This window comes from Nilaparvata lugens, chromosome 13 (genome assembly GCF_014356525.2).
Source record: "Nilaparvata lugens isolate BPH chromosome 13, ASM1435652v1, whole genome shotgun sequence".
Classification (NCBI taxonomy): Eukaryota; Metazoa; Arthropoda; class Insecta; order Hemiptera; family Delphacidae; genus Nilaparvata; species Nilaparvata lugens.
This window is the reverse complement of record NC_052516.1, coordinates 26,054,537-26,070,879: the sequence shown is the minus strand read 5'-3', so window position 1 is coordinate 26,070,879 and position 16,343 is coordinate 26,054,537. Positions and strand designations below refer to the sequence as shown.

General features: G+C 33.0%; 2 protein-coding genes across 3 annotated transcripts in view; one reads left to right on the top strand and one right to left on the bottom strand.

The window, feature by feature from the left end:
• Positions 1-7,032, top strand: part of LOC111057898 — a 106,435-nt gene extending 99,403 nt beyond the window's left edge. The window contains exons 36-37 of the mRNA XM_039440403.1: positions 844-1,016; positions 2,342-7,032. Coding sequence (XP_039296337.1) covers positions 844-1,016; positions 2,342-2,563 — 395 coding nt within the window. The 3' untranslated portion in view covers positions 2,564-7,032. The remainder of the gene's footprint in view (positions 1-843; positions 1,017-2,341) is intronic.
• A 1,349-nt stretch (positions 7,033-8,381) lies between these two features.
• On the bottom strand, positions 8,382-16,333 carry LOC111057891 (uncharacterized protein DDB_G0290685). Of its 2 annotated transcripts, none has more exons than XM_022345362.2 (4): positions 16,086-16,333; positions 14,745-15,027; positions 11,167-11,264; positions 8,382-10,383 (listed from the first exon to the last, which is right to left on the bottom strand). In XM_022345362.2, exons 1-4 carry the CDS (start codon positions 16,174-16,176, stop codon positions 10,316-10,318), a joined length of 540 nt encoding a protein of 179 aa, XP_022201054.1. In that variant the 5' UTR covers positions 16,177-16,333; the 3' UTR covers positions 8,382-10,315. The 2 variants fall into 2 exon arrangements, with proteins under 2 accessions (XP_022201054.1, XP_039296106.1); XM_039440172.1 differs by lacking the exon at positions 16,086-16,333 and adding an exon at positions 15,926-16,024.
• Between the last annotated feature and the right edge of the window lie 10 nt (positions 16,334-16,343).

Genomic DNA, 16,343 nt, shown 5'->3' with positions numbered 1-16,343 from the left:
TCAACTAATCAATTTAGTAATGTACTGTGAATTTTAGATGGTAACTAACTCAACACTTAGGGCCTGTTTCCGAGCTCGGGATTTAGCTAAGTTCTAGACTTCAAACAGCTGGAGTCGGAAAATTGATTTTTCGAAACGGGGCGTAGTCGCAGCTTTTTTGAACACAAAATAAAATATAGAGAAAATAGTGTAAAGTTTCAGCTACTTTGTATTATTTAGGAATGTTTCATTTCGTCAAGGAAAAACGTTTCCAATTATAGAAATGAGAAAATAAAGATTATCATAAGAAACTACGACTACGCCCTGTTTCGGAAAGCCAATTTTCTGACTCCAGCTGTTTAGGGCCGGTTCCCGAGCTCGGGATTTAACTAAGTTCTAGACTTTGAACAGCTGGAGTCAGAATATTGGCTTTCCAAAACAGGGCGTAGTCGCAGCTTTTATAACAGTAGTTGTAGTTTTTATTTTCTCATTTCTATAATTGGGAACGTTTTTCCTTGACGAAATTAAACATTTCTAAATAATTCAAAATAGCTGAAACTTTACACTATTTTCTCTTTATTTCATTTTGTGTTTTATTTTCCAGTTTTTTGAAATTTAATTCAAACTTGACTTTGACAATGACTACGACTACGCCCCGTTTCGGAAAGCCAATTTTCTTTCTCCAGCTGATTAAATTCTAGAACTTAGCCAAATCCCGAGCTCGGAAACCGGCCCTTTATATGGTCTGGTCCTAAGAAGGCGTTGTTTCTTATGCCGTTCCAATACATCAGTTCCTAATTAATTCAAGCTCAAATATTTGAGGAATCATTCCTAATCTGAATCAAATTTTGTTTGATTTTGCAGGGAAGCCATGTCCAGAAATGATCGATATGTTGGCTGGACTGAGTTGGAATGGTGCTATGGACACGGACTGTAATACTGATACTGATACTGACACTGATGCCAGACTGAACCGTGTGCTAGATAATCTGTGTAATCCCCAAGAGGTGCAGCCTTTCATTGACATATCATTCCCTGTGAGTACAGTATTCTATTATATTTTATTTGTTGTCTATGTTTGTGATACAGAGGGACCTCGATAGTGGGGTGCACCTTATAATTTTTTATATAAAATTATTGCATTTTGCAAACTTGAAGTCAAATTTTCAAGAACAGAAACTTGAATCCACTATACTAATGTAGACCTTTCTTCAAGTTTTGTAGATGTTGATCATGTTTGACTTCTAGATTCAACTTGAATCTTGAAGGTACAATCCAACTACAAATGGGAAAATGAGATAAAAACTGTTGTTAGTCGATGTAGATTTTATAAAAACAACTAAACAGAAAATTATGATGCTAGAAAGGTATTAAAAGTGGGGAGAAAAGTTTGAGATTTATTAGATTTCCTAATTTATAATTATGTACATTTGGGGTTATAAAAACTTGAATCAAGTAAACTTGGCTTCAAGTTTTCAAAGTCACCCGTTTAACTCAAACATTAAAAAAAACTTGAATAATGTAAACGCCCCTTGAAGGGTGTTTCAAGAGCTAACAATTTTGTTTTTATTTGAAAAATATGTTGTTTTGTGTTGATATAACCATAGAAAAAAGATAGCATATGAAGATATCCCATAGTATTGGGTGTTATGTTCCAAATTTCACTGTTAACTGAAGCCGATAGTCCTAGTAGCTGTTTTTTGTGAAGCTATGTGACGCTGGTAGTCTCTCATCATACTCTCTCTACTTTTGGTAGAGAGTTAGTGGGAAGGATACTTTGAATAATCTTTCCGAAGAATGGACATTGATATGTCCAAAGCTCCGCCAATTTATGTAGATGCATAACAATATTATCTATTTTATCTATAGTTATTACAAATTGTTTTTTTTTCATATCATATACATAATCATTTTCTCAATTTATATTTAGTTAATTCATCTATAATTTTGCTGTATTATAAGCTATTGTAAAGTGTATAAGCCAGTATATATTGTAATCTACATAAGTAAAGTACTCAATCAATCATACTGTGCCGTTCTCACACTCTCACCTGGCCAAAACAGTAATAATAGACAGTAGCCGGCTTGAGTTGACAAAAAATTTGCTTGTAATTTGGAACATATATGACCTATACCACAGGATATCTTTCAATGCGATTTCTTCTCTATGATCTAACTATTTTAAGTTGTGTAATAATAGACAGAAGTGGGCTTGAGTTAACAAAAATCGGCTTGAAATTTGGAACAGAAACGACCTACACCATGGGATATCTTCTTATGCTATCTTTTCTCTATAATGTAACTATTTTAAGTTGTGAATAGTGTTGAATGAATCATGGATGAATTGATGAATGAATTTAAGGTGAGCGACTCGTGCAGTGGCGAAGTGATAGCGTTCTCGTGCGGCCACCGCTATGAGGGTGCCGGCGCTCTGAACAAGGCCACCCTGGGCGCTGCGAACTCGCTTCACTCGCTGCCCGCCACTGCGCATGCGCTGCAACACCTCTATCAACAGCCGCAGATGATCAGACACTTTGCCTGTCCCACCTGTATACTCGGCTGCATAGAGGCTGAGATACGATAGAGGAAACAGATGATTTCCAATAATTAATCTGGGCGGAGAAGAAAACAATAAATTGTTTTATATGTGTGTATTCACACATAGGGTGCTTTTCAATGAATTCGGATGGAAAATAATGAAATTGTTTTTTTGGGCGTATTCATACATGGGTGCTTTCCAATTGGATTGAAAAGAACCCGGAATTATACATTAGTAATTTGGGCACTTTGTGTGTCTCACCTGCATACTCGGCTATATCGAGGTTGAGATACGATAGAGTGAACGGGTGCTTTCTATTTAATTGAGTCGGAAAAAAATAAAATTGTTTCCTATGGATGTGTTCACACATGCGGTGATTTCCAAAGAATTAGATTAGGATATCATCTCATCTTCTGGGAAGACTTTGTCCTTAAGCAAGGTTGTCTTAGAACCAGTAACTATATCCCACTAATTCTTGGGGAAAAAGAATACAATTGTTTCTGATGAGCTGATAACAGACTTGAGCACCAAGAACATGCGTATTTCACTTTTCATCAGCTGATACTACGCTCATTATATCTTTATCTTACTGTTTCTGTATAAAATACAGATATAATCAGTTAATGTAAAGTGAAAATGACGTGGCACTCATTTATGTATGCAGCTTTAGATGTGTTCACACATTCGCTGATTTTTTTATGAATTCGAGCAGAAGAATAGTAGAATTATTGTTTCCTATGAGAATTTGCACAAATTGGGTGCTTCTAAATATTTTTTTGGGCAGAAAAAGAGTGGAATTGTTTCTTATGGGTGTGTTCATGTTCATACATGGACAGAATGTTTGGCAGTCAAAGTAAACCAGAGTAGGAAGATTTGAAGTTGAAATCGATCATGAAAAAGTTAAGACTTGTGAATAAATTTCATGAGAAACTATCAGAGAAGCTTTCAAATATGTATTTTCCTATTGGTTCTTGTAGCAGAATCACGAAAAGATTCAAATTCAGGAATGAAATATTGCAATATTTATTTAAACAAGTTTTAAATCTCAATATAAAAATCTCAAAGTTGAAAATAACGATTGGATGATATATTGATGTATAAAATATGTAAGGTTCTTACATTGACTCAATGTTTGGCTAGCAACATAAACCAGACAAAAATATTTGAATTTGAAATATATTCACAAAAAAGTTTCAATTAATGTCAAAGGATACAAATTTAGGGCTAATATATTAAAATATAATTACCAAAATTCAATACATACGGTACTGAAAATCGTTGATAGAATAACAGCTAAATGTCTAAATTATAACCAAATTGATTGTTACAAAAAATAAGGGTTTGAAGCTACAAAAATAAGGCTGCCAAATCAGATAACTCGAACTGGTTTTGGTGGCTGAAAAACAAGAACGTAAAAAGTTGTCAACAAAAACGTTTAGTACCGGTTGCACAACAGCCGGTTAAATTTTAACCGTGATTAATTCTACGAGAACCAATCAGAGAAGCCGTCTTTTCTCTGATTGGTTCTCGTAGAATTAATCGCGGTTAAAATTTAATCGGCTGTTGTGCGACCGTACCTTAGTAGTTATTTGATTACAAGCGTAAAAGTGACTGTTCAAAAGAAAATAACATTGCTTTGATAGGTCTGAAAAGAACGTCGGAATGAACTATAGAAACCCTTAGTTAGTCTCTACTTCAAATGGTTTCCTTATCTGCCGAAGAACATAATATACATTACTAAAACTGTAATTAGTAATTATATTGCTGATGAGTTGTGAAATGTGTCCCAGGGAGTTTTGGTATTACAAACTGGTCCTTTGAATTGTTGAATGTATAATTATTATAATATTGTTAACTTAGGAGTAGTCCAACACCCCGACACTTCCCGAACTACCAGTCTCACTTAAAACCCTCTCACGTTAAGTAAAGAGGTAAAATATTATCTAGTCACTATTATTATTATTTACCCTGTTGTATTTACATGTAGTGTTAAGATAGAATTTATGAAAGACAGTTTCTATTCCAATAATGAGTTAATCATAGAAATGAGGCACGCCCTGAACAAAAATGCAGGCTCAATTACCTTACATAAAAGCTAGAGGTTTTGTGCAACATGGGGATAAATTGGACTGCACAAACAGAAACGAAGCAAGGTCTGATTGATTTCTATGTTATCCAAAACGTGACCCAGCATTGTAATATCTAAATTTCTATTTGCGCCTATGTTATTTGGTTTGGATAATTACTCTAAATTGTAAAGGATAGGAATTTTGATAGTTTATGCAGTTCATGCAAGCACAAAGTATTCGTTGTTTAGTTCATTTCAGCTAGTTGTGTTTTTAGATATATATTTAGTATTAGAGAAGGTGGAGTACTTTTTTTAAGTACTTAACTGAAACTTTTAGTTTTTAGACTATTTTATTCAAGTGATTTTTTAATAAAAAAAAAAGAATTTTTTGTACACTATTTGATGAAAACTTTTATTTGGTTATTATTTGAAAAGAAATATTTCTTGTACTCTTTTTAGAGAGAAAAAATAATTTGTTGTGCACTATTTAATGGAAACTTTTATTTGGTTGTTTTGAAATGTTTCATATTAATCCACTCTTTTTAAAAATATTTCTCATAATGGTTGAGGCGAATTATCACTGCTATCAATTGTTCAAATTTATAAATGTGTATTTTATAGTGTTCTGCCTAGGAGCAGAATCTATATAGATCAATGTGTCCGTGTTTCAAGACTCTACAACAGTCTACACTTTTCACAGGATTCAGTAGTCAATCTACAAGAGTTTCGATTCCTGTAGAATCTAGATTCATTGTATATTGATAGCACTCTACACAATAAACATCCTAATTCCGATGATGTGCTTATATTTTACTGTGGCTTGGTGTAACCCAGTAGCTACTAAACCTAATCAAAACTGAAGCTAGGTTTTCAAACATGTTACAACCTAAATCTTATCAAAACATTCTCAATATCACATCAATTTCCAAAGAAATATATTTTTAAACATCACATTTTGTAATTACTGGCTGTTGTATCAGTAGATTTAGAATAGAAATAGATAAGTGTTTGTATTATCACCAACATCAAAACTCCCAATTAAAAATAGGCTAATAGACATCACACCACAAATATTGATACTGTGAAGTCACCTTTATTGATAATATTTGATGTAGTACAATAATAATATTACAAATATTATTCATAGTGCTGGTTGCACAAAAGCCGGTTAAATTTTAACCGTGATTAATTCCACGAGAACCAATCAGAGAAGCCGTCTTTTCAAAAACGCACTTCTCTGATTGGTTCTCGTGGAATTAATCACGGTTAAAATTAAACCGGCTTTTGTGCCACCGGGCTATAGTTTTAACAAATTATGATATTTTATTCATTGTTGATAAAATGTTACTGATATCAAATTGTGAAACTGTGAATTCTGAATTGATTGTATACCTGTGAAAACACTTCTTTCTGAATTCGTCAAGTGAAATACTACCAAGTAGCAAATCCAAAGATTAATCTGTAGGTAGTCTGTGTGGAAATATCCTATAATTAGATTACATAATAATTCTATTCATTGGAAATACTTCTTCTTGTTTTAAAGGCTGATGGCTAAAACATTTTTTACTGCATATATCTTTGATACTTCTTTTTTAGTCTTGTATCGATTTCACGTCTTAGATTTGAAGTGAGAATTCGTAACTATGTGGTTGATATTTTATGAAGATCGATGTCACAAATTATCAATATAGCATAGTTTTACCCTTCATCAAAATAGCCAGAATATGTTATTAGGCTACTTTCAATTTATTTCATATTCTCCTCATAGTTTATACCCATCAAGAAATTATTTTACCACGATGATTATATTGATTATCAAGTTTTCAATACTAAACACTTATACCTTTTATTGAGGAGTTGTGATCCAAAAATAATCATTATTCAGCAAAGAGTTTTTATAGAACAACCTTTTGTTTTATAGAACATCTCTGCAAATACGAGTACTTTGTTACCATAGAGTTTACTCATGAATATTTATTACAGTATATGTAGGATTCTATTATTTTATGAGGTATTAAACTAATCCACTTACATACTTTATATTTCAAGTCATTAAGGTGACCTACTACTACATTGTTTCTACTGTACTTGGAATAAATAGTTGTATTAATTTTAGGAAGCTTATATGTCGATGTGAAACATTTTTTACTATTAATTAGATTAGCGCTTGCCAAAAATATCAATCAAATGCTAGTTCTGATTTTTCAAGTTTTGGAAAAGCAATAGAATGTGCTTAACTTACCTTGGTAGTAGGGTGAGAATAGTAAAATCTTGATATTTATTTTTAAATAACACGTTTATGTAGGTGTTTTGAACATTTTGTTTTTCTATCTCACGGAACTGTTTTGTTGATAAAAATTGTATGACTAAGTCTGGTCGATTCAAAGCCAATTATTCGCATTTTCAAAATTATCTCTCGAATCGCAATAAACTTCAATTATTGAATGTTGTATCTTACTTCTATTCTATTTGCATGCTTTTTATATAAATCTGCAAATAATTGTATGTATACTTGGCTGTGTCTATTAAATTTTCTACTCGCCGTAGGCATGTATTGCTCCTGATGAACTATTTCTACGCTCAACTGAGGTTATCTATTAGTTCAACTATTAATATGTTTAGTTAAATGTTGAATGCTATAGTTGATGGATGTAAAAATGTTCACATTATTTTAACAATACGTTTATCATAATAAAAACTATCACCTTTGAAATGTGTATTATGAATATTCCAATTAATACTTCTATCAAGTTTTATTTATTACAGTAATTGATTTCTGCGAAAATGTGAATCTAAAAGTCCCGGTTACACAAAAGTATGTTCAATTTTAATAATAATTAAATTCTACGAGAACCAATCAGATTTTTTTTAAATTAGACTACTCTGATTATGCAACTGGGTGTGTTATAAATAATTATTCATATCAGGACTACTTAATTTCTTATTTGTAAAATAACATCATAGTAGGCCTAACCTTTTTTGAAAAGTTTTTAATATAAAATAACATATTAAAACACAAATTAAGACATCTAGTTTCAATGTTTCACATCATTTTAAAGTTTTAAAAATAAATTTCAGATAAATGTTTTAATAATAGTTTCAATTTGTGTTTTTAATCTGTTATTTTATATTAAAAACTTTTCAAAAAAGGTTACTATGATGTTATTTTACGAAGAATTTATTCATAAAGCTGCGTTTACACCAAAGTTTTCAACAAAATGTTAATAACTTAATCCTTATAGATTCTATTAGATTGAACATAACTCATCATACACATGATGATCATATGTGATTGTCAAGTTTCGTTCAATCTAATAGAATCTATAAGGATTAAGTTATTAACATTTTGTTAATAACTTTGGTGTAAACGCGGCTTCAAGTTTGCTCATTTTGAAATCTCTCTGTTCCACCGTGTACATAATGTGTACATCATATTATGATACATTATTAATACTGTACTTCCTTTATTATAATTAATATTCTAATTACCTAGATTTATAGATTAATAGATCTATCACCCATTGTATATTTCTGAGAAACATCTATTAATCTAGAAACCATTTTCATAAACAGGATATATTACGTTTCTTCAGGGTATTTTTTTTTATGAATCAATAGTAATTGTTAGTAGGTACCATTTTAGTTAATTTCTAAAAACATTTTTTTCAACTGACCCTTGAGTTTGGATTCATAGCCGAAAAATATTGTGTCTTCAGAAAAACAACTCAAATGATACTAGATGATTCATTAAAAAAATATGTATTGTAATGAAGATTTGATGAAATAACACTAAAGTGGAATTTAAAATATTATTTTTTATTCTGCTGCAAACTTCAAAATACAATATCCATGCCATACTTATATTGTCAATGATGTGATAATTTAAGTAGTTCTAATCAATGACCTACATTATGAATAATTACTACAATTCCAAAAAATCTCTAAATAAATGCTGAGAACAAAATAAAATTGAATGGCAATGAATCGAATATTATATCAATTATCTTTGAATAATAAATTCAAATATAATGATATGATGAAAATTCAAATAGACTCATAAATAATATCATTGCCTATTAAAAAAATTCATATTTTCTATTTCAAGAATGGGCCCACAGTATTTCCATATCAATACCTATTATACAATTTTCAATCAAAAAGCACACATTCAAACAGCATAAAATTCTACAATGATGAATTACAGTTTTCTAGTCTAATGTCCCTTTTCTCTTTGATTTTCAACTTTAACCAATCATATTTTAACTTTGAATTAGTTTGGAAAGACAATAAATATTTTAACATGAATGAGTCACTAGGTTTTCTTAGAAATTTTCCATTATCACTGAGCTGTTTATGGACACGGAAAGTAGAGATGTAAAGTTACTGGCAGTCATTGGCTTTTCATTATGTCAATTTCCATTCACCAGAAACCCGTCTAGATGGGAAATGACATGATGATAATGGAAAGCACTGGCAGCCAGTTGCTTTCCGTCTCTACATTCCCTGTCCATAAGCGACTTCTTCAGCCTACTGTCAATATAGTGACGTTTACGGCTGTTGGAACTGTTACTTTACACACAATCACAATAACCTTAGTTGAAAATATTACAGTTCCCCTCCTAAGATCGGTTAGAAGTTATTTTTATGGTTATCAGTTACTTCCATCAGGGTAATTGTTACTTTCATCATGGTGACGTTTAAGGCTGTTACTCTCGTCACGGTTCCCATCCTGGTTACTTTCATCACGCCTCATGTTGTAACGTTCACGCAGACTTTCATCCCTGTTGAATTGGTCACGGCCACCTTGGTCACGATTATCACGGTAACCACTTTGATCACGGTTACTATCGAAACCACGGTCTCGGTTACTATCGAAACCACGGTCACGGTTACTATCACCACGGTCACGGTTACTATCACCACGGTCACGGTTACTATCACCACGGTCACGGTTACTGTCGGAATAGCCTCTACGGCTCCCTTCTTCACGGTTGTAACTGTCACGGTTATAGCCATCACGGTCACGGTCCCTGTTGTAGTCTCGGTTACCGTACCCTCGGTCGCGGTTCCCGTAATCACGGTTACCGGAGTAACGGTCACGGCTCCCCGAGTAACGGTCACGGTTATTATATCTACCGTAGCCACCCCTCCCGCCGCGACCCCTACGATCCCTGTCTCGATTGTAAACGATGAATGGATATTCTATTGGCGGAGTTGTGGGTGGTTGATCTCTCACTTTAACGTAGAGCGGATCGGCATCAGTGTATCTATCTTTGAATTCTTCCTCACATTCTTGAAGAAATTTCAGCTGCTCCTCGGTGTAACTTGCTACAATGGCTGCCATCTTGGTTTTTATTAGAAAAAACTATATTTTCACCAACCTCGACTTTTTTGCACGAATTGTAAAACCCTTTATGTAAATTTGTTCCAAGTTCTGCAGTTACTAGTTAGATTACTACAGTAAATCTTTGTTACTCGACTTAATTAACCTGCAAATTTAATATTTGAGAAGTTTTTTGTGAATCTCTGTTAATCTGCAGTGCAAACTCAAGAGACTTTTTGTTTGTAATCAATTCGGCTGATGATTTGTATCACCTCTATGTTAGTTTCCTTCAAATTGTACAGTCCTTTTTTGTGAGAATTCAATATTTGAAAAAGTTTTCTATTCGTTACCAAGTCGGCTGCTCTTCCTGAAATAATTCAAGGGATTGAAATGGATATTATGTTTGTTATAAATCCTGGTGCTGTTTCTTAATATGGAATGTGTGCTTCGGTGTAGCTAGAAGTGAGTTGGAATCTGCAACAAACAAAGAAATACAAAAATTATAATTTTCAATTTTAATGTGACATTTGTTACAGCAATTTTAGTTTGTATCATAAAATAAATTTCCAGATATAAATTATAATTTGTATTATTGATGTGATAAAGGTTCAATATAGTAAAATGTAAATAAGTCTTGATTTGACAACCACAGATGATGTACGGTATTATTAAAAATATCACTTTAGTTTTGGGTAAAAGTTCTCATAAATTTTTAGCTGTAGAACTGTCAATCTTGAAAAAATAATGGGATTCTTCAATTTTATGTAATTTACTTGTAGAATGAATATTAGAGACAAAAATCTAGTTATGTTTTTAGCAGATTGAATTTTGATTAGATGACTTTGTCAATTTGTGTTTTTTAGTATGATGACAATTTCAGCTATACAGCTATCTTTTGATCAGAAAATATTAAGCTGTATTATGTTATGTTATACCATTTTCATTTGACAATTCAATTAAATAATTGTATTCATCATGTAATATTTATCAACAGAATTAAAGTTGATAGTTGATGAATCATGATGATTGATTGAGATTGACTGAAATTGAAATTTATTCACAACACTGACATGTTTTACAATATTATTATAATACAATTATATGACAAGTGCAATATTGGAATTAAAGTAGAGGAAATATATTTTTTAAAGCTGCAATAAAAATGTTTAGAATTATGATGGAATTGGATAGCATCCACGGTAAAATTCAAGTAATATGGTATCTTCAACGGAAATAATTATTATTGAAAATACTTACAAAATTCACTGATCACGTTGTCTAAGATTAGAGCATAGAATCCTTTGCTAGATGTGTATTGACGACCGTTATGTGCTGTAGCTATGGGTTCAAACAACCTGGAAAAATTAAAATTTTTAAAGCTATAGTTAATTAAATCCCAATAAATACCTTGAGTAGTCAATGATTCAAAGAATAAAATCTTGTTTAAATTTAATATAGTCTTCAAATTCGTATGTTCAAATCAAATCAAATGTTTTTATTGTCGTTCACAATTATACATGTATTGACAAAGTCATGAAAACGGAGCATAGTCCTTAGTCTAAAGCCGAGATGAATAAAAACATAATATATATAGAATTTAAACATTAAAAATAAATAAACTTTAAAAATAACACCAGGACAGACAATAAAATTTGGAATTGAATAACAGAATTGACTGAAACAACACTTCAGCACTTCTAATACTTAACACTAAATAATTATATGTGGATGCTCAAAGAATTCCTCAATGTCATAGAAAGGATTTTCACTCAGCCAAATATCCAGTTTATTGAGAAAAGTCATATTATCATATTTGTTAATGGACCCCAACAAATTATTGTAAACCTTTTTGTACATTATACAGTGACTATTAAGAGATTTACTTAATCTGCAATATTGGAAATTCATTCTACCCCTATTACGTGTGCTGTGTGAGTGGACATGTTCATTAAGAGTTGTTTCTGGTAATTTCTTTAAAGAGTAAGCAGCAAGTTCAAAGATATAAAGATTGATGACAGTCTTAATATTCAATTTTATAAATATAGGCTTACAGTGATCCAAGGGACCTGAAGCATTGATAATTCTAACAACTTTCTTTTGCAACCTCAATATCTCTGCAACCCTCGGAGAATTGCCCCATACAAGAAGACAGTATTTAATAAGGGACTGAAAAAACGCAAAGTAAGCCATTCTCACACTATGTGGAGTCACACATTGCTTCAGACGTCCAATGAGATAGATGACTCTTGAAAGCCTAGCTTTTAAATAATCAATGTGTTTTCCCCAGGTCAGTTGATGATCAATGTGTACCCCTAAAAATTTAACATTATTTACAATATCCTGCTGAGTATATTCATTATCATATGGTCTCAGACTAAATATGACATTTTCAGTCTTATTAGCATTTAAAAGATATCCATTTGCTCTGAACCAGGCTCCTGCTTCATCAAGTGAGTTATTAACAACATTTGAGAGCTTAGCTATATCATTAGAGACATTCAAAAAGGTAGTATCATCCGCATATAATACTGCTCTGCTCGAAACATTGTGAGGCAAATCATTGATACTTATAAGGAATAATAGAGGACCCAGGACGGATCCTTGAGGTATGCCATACTTCAGGAAAATTACATTAGACCACTCTCCATTGACGCAGACGGTCTGCGTTCAATTTGATTGATAATGAAACAAGGAGGAAACACAATAAGTTTTATTTTTAATTTAGAGGTTTTTATATTTTCTTATAGAGGCCGCGAACCTTCGGACTCCCATCACATGAAACTCAACTCTGAATTCTTTAGGGTGGGGGTAGGAGTATGGTCAGTTCGTTCTAGGCAGCCCGCAGCCGGTACCCTCACTTCGAAAATTCTCTACATTGGCCGTATTCATGCAGAGTGAGAAGGGAAGATGTGTGAGAGAGACATTCCACCCTTACATCCCTACCACGCCAGCCTCTCTTCTACCGTTTGAGGGGTTGAGGTTCATGTTATATCTTGTAGCCTCGAGGTGGACAGTTTTATTTGTAGAAAAAACTCAAGTTGAATGCACATACACGTATTGTACTTTATCTCTTATCTGTATAGAGCTACTTTTATAGAAATATAAAGAAAAATAAAAATCTTAGTAGGCCTACCCTTTTACTATTATTAATTGAAAATAATTTGAAGATGTATGAGCACAAATACTATGAACTCAATATTTTCCAAATTTTATTTACCATATACAATATTTCACATATAGCTCTAAATCGTGAACTTTGACTAGGAAAGACCAACACAGTTTAAGTGTATTCGAACGAAAGGTGCTTAGAAAAGTGTACGGTCTTGTTAAACAAGGAGAAGAGTGGAGAAGAAGAACCAATGCTGAACTTGAAATATTAATAAAAGGCCGTAGTATATTACGCTTCATAAAGGCACAGAGACTAAGATGGTTCGGACATATTATTTTATAGGATGGATGAAACCAGAATGCCAAAAATACTGCTTAAAGAGAAGCTTCACTCGAGAAGAAAACAAGGCAGACCAAGAATACGATGGGAAGATGAGATAAGGGATGATTTGATTGATTTGATGTAGAGGATTTATAATGGATAGAAATGTTTGGAGGAATGTTGTGGAGGAGGCCAAAGCCCACAATGGGCTGTAGAGCTTATTAAACAAATATTTCACATGAAATCGAATTTAAGATCAAAACTCTAGTAAAGTATGAATGTCACCGTAAATTGAAATAGAATGATGGAGTGAACCAGTGGATAGAGTGCTTGCGTAGCAGCCTAGAGCTCCCCGGTTTAAACCCGTTTCATCACCAAAAGGGTTTTAAACAGGTCACTCCCTTGTTATCGGATAGGCACGTTAAACTGTCAGTCCCGGCTGAAGTATGACAGTCGTAAGACCCATTGACGGCTTAAATCATATACAGACGAGGTGGAACTTCCGTCAGGGACTCCCCACCAATAAAAGCCATACGAATATTATCATTAATTAGAAACGTTTGTATTTATTTGTAGAAATATTATCATAAATATGATTTACCCTTCCGGCAGTCGCGCTGTAAAAAGTACAACAGTGTCAGTTCTTTTGCTGCACAAAACTATTGGATGGGGTGGAGTCAGTGAATGAGTCACCAATGCATTCCAAAACTTTCTCCCCATCACTCCACTGAGTTACAGTATCAACCGAGCAATGGTTCAGTCTTTAGGTGCCATTTAGTCGCGACAGTGCATAAGTCGCACTGTACATAAGATAGGGAAAGACTGTGTACGGGGACTGTAAACGAACCAATAACACAGAATTGATGGCTTTGCTTGGTGTACCTTATTGGGCTATGAAATGGTAATCATCCAACTGTTCATAGGCGTAAAATAATCCAAAAATATGGAAAAAGTAATTATACAATAAATTAATATGTTTTGACAGTAGAGTACATAAAGCTGCGTACACATAAGGGCGCCTCCAACCCGCACCGAGCACGCTCCGCCCTCGTACCGCCCTCGTTCCTCTCCATCGAACCACAGTCGCCCCGCCCCCGCACCCATCTTGAACGTTACGGAAGATGTTAGATCTTCTCGCGTTCCCCGGACGAACCACTGTTGCTCCCCGGTCGATCATTAATCGCTCTGCTGGAGTGACGTTCGGTTGCGGAGCAGAGCGAAAGTCTGTACGCACCTTTACACTTGGAAAATTGGATGTTGTAAAAAGTACTATACGCGACTGCTCGTGTGATTGAGTAGGGCGCGACTACCGGAAGTTTAATGGAAAACTAACCTCGTTATGTCAACATAATTCATTAAATAAAATGATCAATTAAATAATGTTAAAATGAACAAAAATACTGACCATCCTAGATGATTGTTACAATGCGTGCAGAGACAGGTCTTCCATGCATAGCCTGGAAACCAGGAGTCATCAACGTTCCAGTGTCCAGTGCCAATACAGTTGGCCTTGGTAAGTGTAATTACTTGAAACTTGATGTTCAGCGGATTTCTCAGAGTTTGCAGCAAAACGTTCTGTAGACCAAAAAGTGTGACGTTTTTACGTCCCTCGGCGGCCGGACTTAGATAGCTGACAATCGTATTGGCAGAGGCAAGGTCCGTACCACATTGGCGACAGAGGAGGAAATCTGCAAAAAGTTGACGTTATAATCATGAAAAAAAAACTAAAATCAAGGTAAATCAAATCAAAATTTATTTCCATAAAAACACTTTACAAAACAAAAATTAACTAATAATTTACGGAAAAATAGCACCCGCAAAGAAAAATCTGAACGCGGAGTGCGAGTTGTGCTTATTTTTTACAATGATGAAAAATACAATACCGTAAATTTTTTGAGTATATTAATTATAAAAACAGAACCAGAAGTAACAATGGCATATCACAATGATAATCCTCTTGTAGCATAAACCTGAGTCACAATGATATAACTTCTACATTAAAAACAACATATATATATAACAATAGTGAAGCAGTAGACATTACATAACAATAATCGACCTTGTAGGGGGAATTTATTGTAAAAATGTAGGGATATACTCTCCCTTTATTATTTTCCCTCATTTATTTTATTTTTATTTCTGATGGTGATCTGCAGAAACCCTAAAACTCTATTTGTTTTTGTATACTGTATTTATTTTCTATCATGAAATATTATTTCCTGTTTTCATAAAATTTTCTAGATTGAAGCAAAGTGAAGCTAGATTGAAGATTTAAAGTGTTGTGCATATTTAAAAAAAGTTTTTACAATTATAGGAGAATGAAATATTTCAAAATAAGGAATAGTAAATTCAAGAGAATTCTATGTAGATGTTGAAATTCATTTAGAACATTGGCTACGTGGAAAGAAAATTTTAAGTTAGTGACTACTGATACGATTGAATAATAATTTCTACCATGCAAAATTTTATAAAAATCCAGTTTTTTGTACAATAAATACTTTTGTTACATGTATTGAAATTTTTATCAAATTATTAGTATTTGTAAAGGATCTAGTAGCAAAAACTGAGAAACATGATCAATCATACGTAGACGTTTCGGTAACTCAACGATATGTAGGCCTATGCATCTGGCTGAAATAGGCTTATTTGCAGCGGAAATTAATTCAAGTCTTGATTAGTTCATAAATGATCATTTACTTGAATAAACTGAAATTTATTGTAATAACAAAAATAGAATAATTCTTACCAACAGTAGGTTTTATTTCTTCATTCTTTGAGACACATGATGTCAACAAAATGAAAAATATAGCTGAGGCAAGACAACTAGCTGAATACATCAACAATACGCTTTTAATTGAACAATTTAACAGTTAAATTCTAATTGAAAAACTATTAGAAAAAATATTTGCTAAAAGTAGTTATACAGAAATTGGCGTCGTCACAATCATAACATAACCTCAAAATTAATTCAATTACCTCAGACAGTCGATTATTGTTGGCAGTC

Bases quoted from the DNA above. Each gene is read 5' to 3' on its own strand.
- LOC111057891 (XM_039440172.1), bottom strand. From the start codon at position 9,930: ATGGCAGCCATTGTAGCAAGTTACACCGAGGAGCAGCTGAAATTTCTT.